The sequence below is a fragment of the Impatiens glandulifera genome, chromosome 6 (genome assembly GCF_907164915.1).
Source record: "Impatiens glandulifera chromosome 6, dImpGla2.1, whole genome shotgun sequence".
In the NCBI taxonomy this organism is placed as follows: Eukaryota; Viridiplantae; Streptophyta; class Magnoliopsida; order Ericales; family Balsaminaceae; genus Impatiens; species Impatiens glandulifera.
The window spans coordinates 45,044,651-45,057,531 of NC_061867.1; the positions used below are offsets into that span (position 1 = coordinate 45,044,651).

General features: G+C 28.1%; 1 protein-coding gene across 1 annotated transcript; it reads right to left on the minus strand.

Annotated features, from left to right (window-relative positions):
* Positions 1-3,147: 3,147 nt before the first annotated feature.
* Positions 3,148-4,234, minus strand: LOC124941737 (probable xyloglucan endotransglucosylase/hydrolase protein 23). Its single transcript, XM_047482086.1, has 2 exons — positions 3,916-4,234; positions 3,148-3,819 (listed from the first exon to the last, which is right to left on the minus strand). The coding sequence occupies exons 1-2, from the start codon at positions 4,204-4,206 to the stop codon at positions 3,214-3,216; spliced, it is 897 nt and encodes a 298-aa protein (XP_047338042.1). The 5' UTR covers positions 4,207-4,234; the 3' UTR covers positions 3,148-3,213.
* Between the last annotated feature and the right edge of the window lie 8,647 nt (positions 4,235-12,881).

The following is a 12,881-nucleotide window of genomic DNA, read 5'->3' on the forward strand; positions in this document are numbered from 1 at the left end:
TTGACTTGTCATCATTTCATTTGAATCATTCATCTTCGGAATTTTACCATTGGAATTTCCGTTTGGGTCATGTTTATGGATCTCGTTTAAAAGTTTTAGTGTCTACTAGAATTTTGGATTATTTAGAAAGTCATGACATTTTTTATTGTAGAGGTTGCAAATTGGCTAAATTTTAAGCATTACCTTTTGATAAAAGTATTTCTTTTTCCACTGTTTTATTTGATCTCGTGAATTCTGATGTGTGGGGACCTTCTCTTGTTTCCTCTAAAGGAGGTTCCTGATATTATGTTTTGTATATTGATGACTTCACTCATTATACTTGGGTTTATCTTATGAAACGTAGGTTTGATTTTCTTACTATAGTCACCAATTCTTAAGCTCTTGTGAGAACATACACTCTTCAGCATTAAATGTTTTAGGTGTGATTTGGGGGTGAATACACTTCTAATAATTTTTCTCAATGACTTGCCTCTAATGGTAACATTCACCAAACTTCATGTACCGACACTCCTTAGCAAAATTGTGTGGCTGGAAGAAAATACCATAATCTTGTTGAAACAGCTCGTTTTTTCATGTTATCAATCAAAATTCCTATTGTGTTATGGGTAGGGATGGCAATTTGAAACCGCCCCGCGAAAACCGAACCGAATTGCCCCGTTTGGGATGGTTTTTCCCCGAAACCGAATGGGAATGGGGCGTGGATGGTATTTGTGTCCCCCGCCCCGACCCGCTCCGATTTCACCCCGAATCTACCCCGAATCTGCCCCGAACACCATAAACATAATTAAATATATTAAATTATCAATATATTTATTTATTCACTATATTTTATAAGAGTAGTAATGTTATTTCTTTATAATAATATAAATTTTAATATATTATAATATATATTATATTAAAAAACTTGTTTATATAATTTTATTGTATAATTTTTATTTTATTTTAAATAAAAATAATTATTAACGGTGCCCCGCGGGATTCCCCGAAACCGAAAAAAACCGAACGGGGCGGGGATGGTATTAAAAAATTCCCCGAAATTAAAATGGTGCGGGGACGGTAAATGCATTCCCCGCCCCGAACCGCCCCATTGCCTTCCCTAGTTATGGGGGAAGTAGTTCTTATCGTTGCTCATGTGATCAACATAATCCTATCATCTGATAGTTTAGATTTGTCCCCTTTTGAAAAATTATATGGTCACACCTGATTATTCCATGTTGCGTATTTTCAGTTGTATTTGTTTTATCCTTCAACCACATGTTGAGCGTAATAAGTTGTCTCCATGGTCTTCATTATGTGTTTTTTTGGGTTATGGTCTTGGTCAAAAGGGATATCGTTGTTTTGATCTAGTTAGTCAAAAGTTGTATGTCTCACGTCATGTTGTGTTTGTAGAGCATATTTCATTCTTCTTTGTTCCTACTAGTTCACATCATATGACCCAAGCAAATATAGTTCATATTGATACCTTTGACATTGAGCCCGATGAAGATATATTTGATACTTTGGTTCACAATGCATCCACCTCCCATGTTCCTACTCTTACGACCGCCCAATTGTCGGATGAGATTGCAGATCATCCTCTTCATCACTCCACTCACATTCGTAAGTCTACTAAACTTCCCGATTTGAGTAATCTTCTTATTATATTTGATTTATTTCCTTTGTTACTTATGTTCATCATTTTTCTGAGTCTTTATCCTATAGAGAGGTAGTTCGTGATCTCATTTGGTAGGTTGATATGGCTGAGGAACTTACTACTTTACATGAGACTCATACATGAGATTTGACTTCATTATTGTCTAGAAAACATGTTATTGGCTCTCGTCGGGTGTACAAGATTAAAAATAATTAGATGGTTCCATTGAGCGATACAAGGCTCAACTTGTTGCTAAATTCTATTCTCAAGACTATGACATGGATTATGAGGAAACATTTTCTCATGTTACAAAATGAAGATTGTTCACATTTTGAATTGTGTTGCTTTGATTTTCCAATGAAAAATCTCTCAAATGGATGTGAAGAATGTTTTCCTTGAATAGTGACCTTCATGAAGATGTTTATATGACGTCTCTCCTAGGTGTTCCTCATCAGTTTGGTGAAGTTTACAAGCTTCACAAAGCTCTCTTTATGGTCTCAAACAATCACCACGTGCCTGGTTTGAAAAATTCTCTATGGTGATCACTTTGCTTGGCTTTCTTTTAAGTCATCACGATTTGACTTTATTTGTCAAGCATACATCGGAAGGTCGTATTCTTCTATCCTTGTATATTGATGATATGATTATTATAAGTGATGGTATTGAATCATTGAAGTATGAGTTTGCACAATGCTTCACTATGAATGATTTGGGTATGTTACGTTATTTTTTGGGAATTGATGTAGCCTATTTTTCAAAAGGTTATCTATTTTCTCAATCAAAATTGATACGCATTTTGGGGTAGACATAACCTGAATAACCAGTTGATTAGCCACCAATCGATGAAATTAAGTACCCCAGTCTCACTATTTTTATTGGATTTTCCCTTAAACATCCTCTTTTTTATACTGTAACTTAGAACAAAACTAGAAAATCTGGCCAAAAGCTCATCCAACTATGTGAGTAGCTGAATCTATTTACACGAATAGGTATGGTGGTAACAAAACTGGTTCCCCACATAGGTCTTTCCTGAAACTTCCCAATCGAAAAATAAGGGATGTTTTGTTAATATAAAGAAGAAAGTATTTATAGTCGTAGCGATATAAACAATCTTACTCATTCGAGCCACAAGAACATGTACATACAGAATATGAGAATTTCCACCTTGTTGAAGACCTAGTAGTGTTACCCGAAGACTTAAATGAATAGTCATCGTTGTTAAAAACAACCGAGATCCAATGATAATTTGCGCGTACCTTCTGGTATTTGACGTAATTTTTTTTAATAAAATGTTGCTAAGCTGTTTTCCAAAAAATAAATAAATAAATAAAATAAGATTGTAATAACGAAAGAACATGTAAAATTTGATTACGCAATGAAAGAATTTTTCCTAATAGAATCTAGCTCTTCTCACCTAAATGAAAAGTATTCAATTTCTTATTATATTTAGGATTCTTATTAGAAACAATTTTATTTGTAGCAAATACAAAATATAACATACAAGATTTTCAACCGAAGCTTACAACTACATACAAAAAGAATTGAGAATCTTGGCCTTGAAAAATATATATAGTGTAAATTTACTGCATTTTGCATTCCGGTGGAATTCCTTGAGGAAACCTCTTAATATCAGTGCAATAATTATACACCATATAATTCTTCTGCACCCATCTCAGCTTCTCTTCCCCCGTCGTATCCATCACCTCATTCAACCACCCATTTCCGCCGCCGCCGGAGCCCGAAGACACGTCGCCGCAAGACGACTTCTTTTCCGAATTCATCCAAACGCAGGCGGTTGAATCGTTGTAATTCCTATACGATGCTTTAAACGGAGCGTTTGCCCAATCTGTCTTCACCAGGCCGCCTCTTGTGGCCCAATCGTCGGCGTTCCATAAGCTTGAATATATCCTCATTGGCTGGCTCTTCAGGTACGGCACTCCGACCGATTCCGCGTTCTTGAATTCTCTAATGGGAGTTCCGTCGACTGAAAAGATTATACGCTGAGGATTCCAGAGGATGGAGTAAGTGTGGAAATCCAGGGTGGGATCGAACCATAAATAGAATTGTTGCTCTCTGTTTCCTTTTCCTTGGTTGAACACGTTCGTGTGAAGAATGTATGGATCGCCACTTAGATTCCCTAAGAACTCGAAATCTATTTCGTCCCAAGTTGTTCCAGGCGATTTCAACTGCATCATCATCATCCATTTTCAAATAAGTTCATCTTAAATAGATATATATAAACCAAGACTCTGTTTTCTCACTGGGTTTATGAAAAGACTTACATAATAGGCTGTGACGGTGCCGGCGGAGTTACCGGGGACGAGTTTGATTTGCATGTCGATTTTGCCGAAGAGGTATTCGTTCTTGGATTGGAAGCCGGAGCCGGAGGATTGATCTAGTGCGAGAGTGAGGAGATCTCCGTTGTTGAGTATGTTGGCTCTGCCGTCGCCCCACGTGATTTCTACACTTTGTATGAAATTTGCGGCGGCGAAGGGAGAAATGAAGAGGGTGCATGCTGCAATTGAAAGTACAATTGCTGTTATAGAACTAATAGATATCCATGATTCAACCATCTTTGTGTATGTGTTTGTGAAAAGAGAGAAGTTGTGAATTGTGATGGAGAAGATTGATAATGGCGGGTGGTATTTATAGGAAGGAAAATGGAAAATTATAGAGAGAAGTTGCAGACAAGTTAGAATTGGTTTCGTGGTATCTTCTAGAAAAACTAAACATTGTCAACATTATTGAATATATATTATTATTTTTGTAAAGAAAATATTTATTATAATATAAAACATTTTTCATTTAGGAGTAATTCAAAAAGAATAGTATGTACTTTCATTCATTGAATCATTGTAAATGTATTTATAATTTAGGAAGGTATTATGATGGAAAAGAAATTTTAATCTCTTAATTAAGATTTTTTTAACAATTTTAAACCTAGTATATATGCAAACCAAAGAAATAATAAATATCTTGAATTATAATGAAATCCACTATTTTCATCACACAAAAATAGATCCAAACTTTAGTTTAAATATTTCTCAACACCAAAATGGAATTCTTAAAGTCAATTCGTTTTAAAAAAATTCTATGAATTATATCATCAACACTTTGACTACTATAAATTCTAACCAATACGTACTAGCAACCGGTCACCGATCAAGGCATTTCACATTCAATATTTATTATATATCATAAAATATCACAATTTTTTTCTTACCAACATAATCTTTTTTTCAGCTAATTGTTATTTCTTAATTTGAAAAACTAGCGCGACCCGATAATTATGAATCGCTCTTATTTGAAATCGAACTCGTGAACAAGACTCTTACACTTAAACTATCGATCTTAATGAATATCATTTTTTATTAATCAAAAATAGGCTTAAAATTTCTAAGAAAATATAAAGAAATATAGGTTTTGTGAACTAATTAATTAAACATGGGAATTGGAAAAGATAGAGTTGGTAGAAGGAAGGTAATGAGTACGGGGTCTAAAATATTAAAAATAAAAAAATATAGATTAAAATTTGTTGTGGTGAAAACAGCTGTCTGGCTGGCTTGAATGTGAAATTGAGCACACCAACTCCCTATCTAATCCGCCACCGTCATTAACATATTTGTATCTTAATTTGATGCATATTTGTAATGTTTAGTTGTTCAACTTATTTAAAATTTTATTTAATTTACTTATTAAAATTATTAAATCTTGTTCAATTTAGTTTATTCACGGCTAATTCATTCGTTTAAATATTTATTTGTGACTTATTTGCTTCTCAATCACCTAATTATTAGGAAACACTGGATGTGCAAATAATTATTACAAGTTGTGTAAATGCATAATCGAATGTTATGTGAGTGTATGTAAAAATCCAAGCTAAAAGCCAAAAGGGTTATGTTTGTACAATTTAATAAGTAATCAAATTAATAATTCAGTTAATATACACACATAAAAGATATAAAACTAAGATGTTTATTTATTTTTTTAAATGCTCCAAGTAAAATGATATAAATGAGATTCGTTTAAACTCAACGACAAAAAAATATTACATAAGTTGAAAAAAAAAAATTAAAAAGCACAACACAAAATAATTCACCAATAATCAAACAAAAAGAATAAATTTTAAGAGTACGGAAATCTTCAAGAAAATCAATGAGTTCCCCAACTGTATCAACTGGTTTACCCAATGAAACCTCCTCGATTTTCATAATAATAGAATTATGAATTAAACGCATCGGTCGATAACGATCATTGAACGTTTTACAGTTCCTTTCAAGCCAATTGGTTCACTAGAAGATAAGCAGAATATGGGCCCAACGACTCAGACCAACCGAACTCACAGGCTCTATCTACACTTCTCAACAACTAACGATGGATTCTGTCATAACCCACTGAATATCAGTCATGTTTTATAATAAGCTTCAAATCGCAATCACTCCATCATAGTGTAAGAGTAAGTGAGGTGTCAACTCCACCTCTTTATGACACATTCTATAACGACTTGCCATAATACACCATTTTTTCATTCATTTATCATCTGTCAAAATCCCTCCATGCATTACACTTCATCCAAAGAACGAGATCTTCGATGGAAATTTAGAGTCTCACAACTTCTCTCCCATATGAGATCGTGATAAGAATTCTCCGCAATTAATAAATAATAATGACTAACCTTAAAATTATCAATATCTTTCCAACGCAAAATATTACACAAATAATGATTTATCTCTTTACGCCCCCAACAAGTTCAACACTATATCATGTAAAACTAACTTTTCAGTATTTAGTTTTCTCCTATACTTGATTCTCATTGCAAAACCATTAGAACTTGCGTCAAATATATCTTTGACTGTAGCATCTCTACATATGGGAATCGAGGCAAGGGCCAGGTACGATGAGGAAAGACTTCTAACACTACACCATACGTCATCCCAAAAACTAATTGAAGAGTTATCGTCAACCGAAAATCTGCACCACGAAAAGACTTCCACATTAATGATATGTCACTCTAAATACTGCATCTCACTCTCCGGTTAATAGGTTTGGTGAACCAGCCAGACTAATTATGTTCATACTTGCATATGATCATAGTAGCCGAATATCAAATGACGGAAGGATGACTTAGAGGATCCCAAAAGAAACTTACAAATATTTTTTTCTATCTTTATCGCCACACTTTTGAAATCATCTTGCTCTTAAAGATTGGTAACTTTCTTTCTATTTTGGCGATTATCGGATCACAAAAAGCTTTGAAACGGACTTTAGCATTGAGATTAACTCGCAATCTAGAATATGCTCCAAACAACTAGAGAATGTCGCGAAGATGCTTGAAATTAATTTTTGTGAGTGACTTAAATTATTTAACATACTTTAGTTATGATAAATACATAAATAAACAACTAAGAGGTTTATTTAATTAGTTAAATGTTTAGATATGTTTTTTTCTTTATATATATATATAAAAAAAAGAGTAGAAATAATTTTATTTTATAATAAATACATAAATGATGTTCGCTTAATGAATTGAGGTTGAGTGGGTGAAATCTTATCCACGTAGAGTAATTAACAAAAGATAAGATCAATTTTGTCACTATTGATGATGCAATCATAGTCAAGAGTTGGACTTAATAAAACAATTAGGTCAAAACAGCTTGCAAGAGTTGAGCAAGTGAAGCAGAAGGGTTAGATTAGTTAGGAGAGAAGTGGTTAATTAATTAATTAATTAAGAAGTTTAGTCTCAAATTTCAATATTAATCCTGAATGAAATATAAAAAAATATTATTTCACATATTTCTATTATCGTAACACTTAATTCATTAATAAAAATATTAAAATATATTTTATTTTAAAGGAAAAAAAACTCACTTACTTGTATAACTAGCTCACTTACCTTTTATATACTAATAAAAGGTTAAACATATGTATTATCAAAAATTGGTTAATTTAACCTCTTTTAATAACCATAGTTAACTTTTATTTTTAAATTTATATATTTATTAATTAAATATTAATATATTTTCTCTCTCCTTCTTTTTCATTAATTAAACTTGATAATTTATTTTATTCTTAAATTTTTATTATTTTAATATTAATTTCTCTTTTACATTTCATCTTCTTTTTTTATTAGATTTTATTTCTCATATTTCTTAAATTCTCATTTTTTTTTAAAAATTTAACAATTTATTTATGAGTTTTATGTTTTACTGTAATATTTTTTTGAAGGATTTTTTCTTATTTAATTTAATATAATAAAAATGAAAAAAAAATTCTTATTTAGTTTAATATAAATAAAAATAAAATTAATAATTTTTTATTTAATTTTTATTCACGACTTATATTAGTAATAAATGAATTGTTTTGTCTAATATTTTATTATTACTCTTTTAGTGTTTGATGAATGAGTTTTTATTATTATTTAATTCTTAATTAATTTATTTTTGTTTTGAAGAATTTTTATTTTTGTGTTGAAGAATTTTTATTTTTGAAAGAATTTTTATAGTTATATTAAATTATTGGGATCAAACAATTTTAAAATAATTAATAACTAATGTGAATATAAAAAATATATATAAAAAAGAAAAGAAATATAGAGTTAAAATAATTAATGATGAAGGCTCTTTTTTATATATATATATATATATATATATATATATATATATATATATATATATATATATATATATATATATATAATTTAAATAATCAATTATAAATACTCATTTAGAAATAATAAAAAATTATAAAAAAAAGATAAAAAATAGAGGGTTCATTTATTAGTAATAAATGAAATAATAAATGAAAAGGAAAGAAAGAGAAAATATATTAATATTTAATTAATAAATGTATAAATTTAAAAATAAAAGTTAACCATGATTACTAAAAGATGTTAAATGAACCCATTTTTGATAGTACGTACGTTTAAATGACAGTTTATTAGTACATACGTTTAAGTGAGTTACTTATACAAGTACATACGGCTAAGTGAACTTTTTTTCCTATTTTAAATTATATCATTATAAAAATGAGACAATACACACTTAACGAAGTGCTTGATGGATTCAAACTCATGACCTCAGATAGACTGAAAATATTCCTCTCTTATTTCCGTTAAAGTTGAAGAGAAGATTATTGTATTAATATATATTAATACCACTTAAGTCTTTTTATAAAAAAAAATTAATTATATATTTTCAAAATTAGTATTAATTATTATTTTTCAAATAACTAAAATTATTGAAATAACTCCTATAAAGCCAAATAACTAAAATTATTGAAATAACTCCTATAAAGTCTATTTTTTTTTTTAAATAACTCATTACAATTATCTTTTCATCAATAAATTAATATATTAATCAATGGCCCAATTGATATTTTAAGTTAGGAAATTTTGAATTGTGTCTATGATGCTTTAATTATCATAATCTTAGGTATTGAATTAAGACTTTTCCCAAACGAACCGTACTCATCTTCTTACTTTAACAACATTTTTCTTAACTAATTTACAACATTTGTAAAACAAAATAGCAACGATATTTTATTTATTTTTAAACTACTATTATAAATCACAAATTTTTTAAGCATTTAAACTGAATTCGATAGTTTTAAACATATATATCTCAAAATGATATTAAATTTAAAATATAAATACGTCTAAATTAATAAAATATGCACAAAGTTTTGTCATTAGGTGTCGTAAGATAAAAATATAATATATATTTCTATTCGAATTTTCTCAAAAAAAAATATATAATACAATTTCTATTCACCCAAATTATCCTTAACAAAATTGAATGCATAGATCTTTAAAAAAAAAATCATTTAAAAATAACTTTAAATTTTTTTATAAATGTCATTTCATTTATAAAATTGTTTTAAATTATTTAGAAAAATAAAAAAATAAATATTATAATAAAAAAATACTTATCTAGAAAAAAACTTTAAAGTGTTAAAATTTTAATAATTTAAGTTTAATTTGACTCAATTCAAAATTTGAGCCTAACTTAATTAAAAGATTCAAATTCAAACCTTAAATAACTATTTAACTATTAATTAATCAATTTATTAATTAAAATATTTTTAATTATATTTTTTTATTAAATATTAGTATTTTTAAGTATATATTTTAATCCAATAACTTGTCTTCTCATTCATAATTTAAATGATTTAAATTTGAAAACATTTTAATGATACCACCTATATTATCATAAACTAACGATACAGTGAAAAAATATTGTGAAGAATAATAATGGGTAGGAAATGACGTCACCTTTTAAATAGATTAAAAAGTTGAATATGAGAGAATTTTTAAATTTTTAATTCAATTTAAATATAACATATTATTCCCTACACACTTCACTTTTGTTAAGATTTCTCCCCTTCCATTATCATACGCGGTTTCTTTTGATCAGACAATCTTTTTTTATGTTTTGTGGGGTCTAATATTTAGTTTTTCTCATTATCAAAGACTGCAAAATGAACCAAACCAAAAGATTTAGGTCCATGCATAAGCACGCGTTTGTACTAGCTAGTGACCAGCTGTTTTTATTTGTTAAATATTTAGGATTGCTATCGCGTTTAATTTATCGGATCTCTAGGTTATTTTTTGCGTAGAACATACCGTCTGACTTGCTCGAACCTAGAACCTTAAGGTTAATATTCATTTCTTATTGTCGTTAGACTAGAAGAGGGGATGGATCTCTAGGTTATTTGAATTTATCTGTTCAGTTTTTTTTATATAGTAAATTTAAAAATCGAACCGAATTTAAATAAATTTTAATAAAATCGAACCGAATTCGATTTTGATTTTCGATTCAATTCGAACTGAATTCAATTTTTTTTAATAGAATAAAAAATAAATTTGGTTTTCGGTTTGATTTTTGAATTCCTAACTCGAAAATTAAATTGAAAACCGTATTTAAATTCAAATAAGTTTAAAATTCGATTCGAAAACTGAAAATTAAATTCGAATTCGGTCGTATATTTAGTTCATACCAAATTTTAAAGACTCGGTAAAAAAAATAACTGTTCGAATGATAAAATAAGTCATTTGAGTTTTTAATTTATTAAATTATTATAATTTTGTATTTAAAATTTAAGAGAATTTATAATAAAAAAAACTAAGTAAAATTCCAAAAGATAAAAACAAAACCCACATCAAACGAGCTCAAAGAGAATCCTGTATTATTTGGTGTGTTTCATTTAAATTTGTTCTTCCTAACTAATAGTGAGATGTATTCATTGAAAATAGGATATTTCTTTAATCTACTTAACTTTCTAAACTAATTGATATAAACAATACATAAATAATATAAGATATATGTGAAAACTAAAAATAATAGTATGTAAAAATATTATACGTGAATGATAAGAAATAGAATTGTTGAAGGAAAGACTATGCAGTTATATTACATTAAAAAATGTAAAAAAAAAAATTAGAATTGGTAAGAATTTTTTTTTTTTTTTTTCTAACAAAGTTTGGATCATCTTGGCAAGAAAGGTTCAGCTCAATTTGACTAGACTGAGTAACTCATATTGTAGATAAGGGTGGATGGGTACGGTATACCTTAATGTTTTATTCATACCTTATACCTTACCTAAAATTTCGGTATGCAAAAAATGCATACCTTTTACCTTATCTTGATTTCGGTATACCTTGATTTCGATATACCTTAATTTCGGTATTAAAAAAATTCATACATTTATCTTAACTTGAATTCGGTATACCTTAATTTCAGTACGGTATCGGTATTATACTTTTGATACCTAAAAACATATTAACTTAAAAAAAATCAATCTAATCGGTAAGGAGAAAGACATATATAAAATAATATTTCAGTATAATTATATTTTGATATTATTCAAAAATTATATTTTTATAATTAAATTAATATCAAATTTATTTTTATTTTCTTATAAGTATTATATATATATATATATATATATATATATATATATATATTTTAACTTATAAATATTATTTCGGTATATCTCGATATACCAAAATTTTAAAATTTTCATACATTTACCGTACCAATAATTTCGGTATCGGTATCATACATTACCTTTTTTCGGTATACCTTAAAAATCGATAATTTTGATATATTACGGTACGGTATTTTCGATATATCTTTAATATTGGTACTTTTTCTATCCTTAGTTGTAGATTTTGTCTTGTTTGAGAAGACGAAAGAGGAAAGGTAAACTTGAAGCTTTCGGTCATTGATTTGGTTCGTCTCGTCGTGTGGTTCGACTATGCTTGCTTATGTGCGTCCAATCTTGATATGGCATGACCTATGATGGTGACTAGTGTTGTGTCCCTAGTGCAAGCCAATCTTTCAATTATTTGATCCCAAACTTGTTATTGTCAGAATTTATTATTTTCACTCTAATTGCGATATTTTCTTTAAAAGTTATGGAGGTAATTATAAAACTTCTAAGTTTATTATTATTTTTAAATATTTTTAAAAAATGTTGAGAATTAGTTTTCATTTAAAATATTTATAAATTTTTATAAGCAGGGACGAATCTATGTAGGGGCTCGGGTGGGCTGAAGCCCTCCCCCAAAAAAATAAATATTTTTTTTTAACTGTAGAAATATGACATTACCCTTAATTTTTTTAAAAATTTTAATATAATTCATTGTTTTTTTATCTAATTATTAAAAAATGATAAAACTTTACTTTTATATACTTGTTTTTTTTTTAAATTTTCTCGTTATTATTTTAAGCCATCTTAATTTTTTTTTCAAGCCCACCCAAGTTCGAAATCCTAGGTCCGTCACTGCTTATAAGGTCAATTCAAATAAGGTTGTGCAAAAAAAAAACAAAAAACCGATAACCCAACAGAACCGATTGTTTACCGGTTTCATTTTACTAATTTATTGGTTAACCGATTCTAACCGTTCCGATTAACCCATTTTTTACCGGTTAAACGGTTCGGTTTTCGATTAAACTATTTTTCTAGCAGTTTAACCGATAAATCGGTAATAATTTAATTATATATATATTTGTTAGTTTTTTTTTATTTTAAATTATAATTTTTATAGAATTATTTAAAAAAAAATTAATTTATATGACTGTTACTTTAAAAATGAATATTTTTAAAATATATTATATTGTTAAAATAATATAATATATGATAAAATATATCTAAATTTATTTATGAAATATTATTATAATATATTATATTATAATAATAATATAATATAGAAAATACTTTACAAATAAGGATTTAAAAAAAAAAATCA

Excerpts from the sequence above, each read along its gene's own strand:
- LOC124941737 (XM_047482086.1), bottom strand. The coding sequence starts at position 4,206 with ATGGTTGAATCATGGATATCTATTAGTTCTATAACAGCAATTGTACTT. Across the intron at positions 3,820-3,915 it reads GCACCGTCACAGCCTATTAT|TTGAAATCGCCTGGAACAAC; the intron begins GTAAGTCTTTTC and ends ATGATGATGCAG.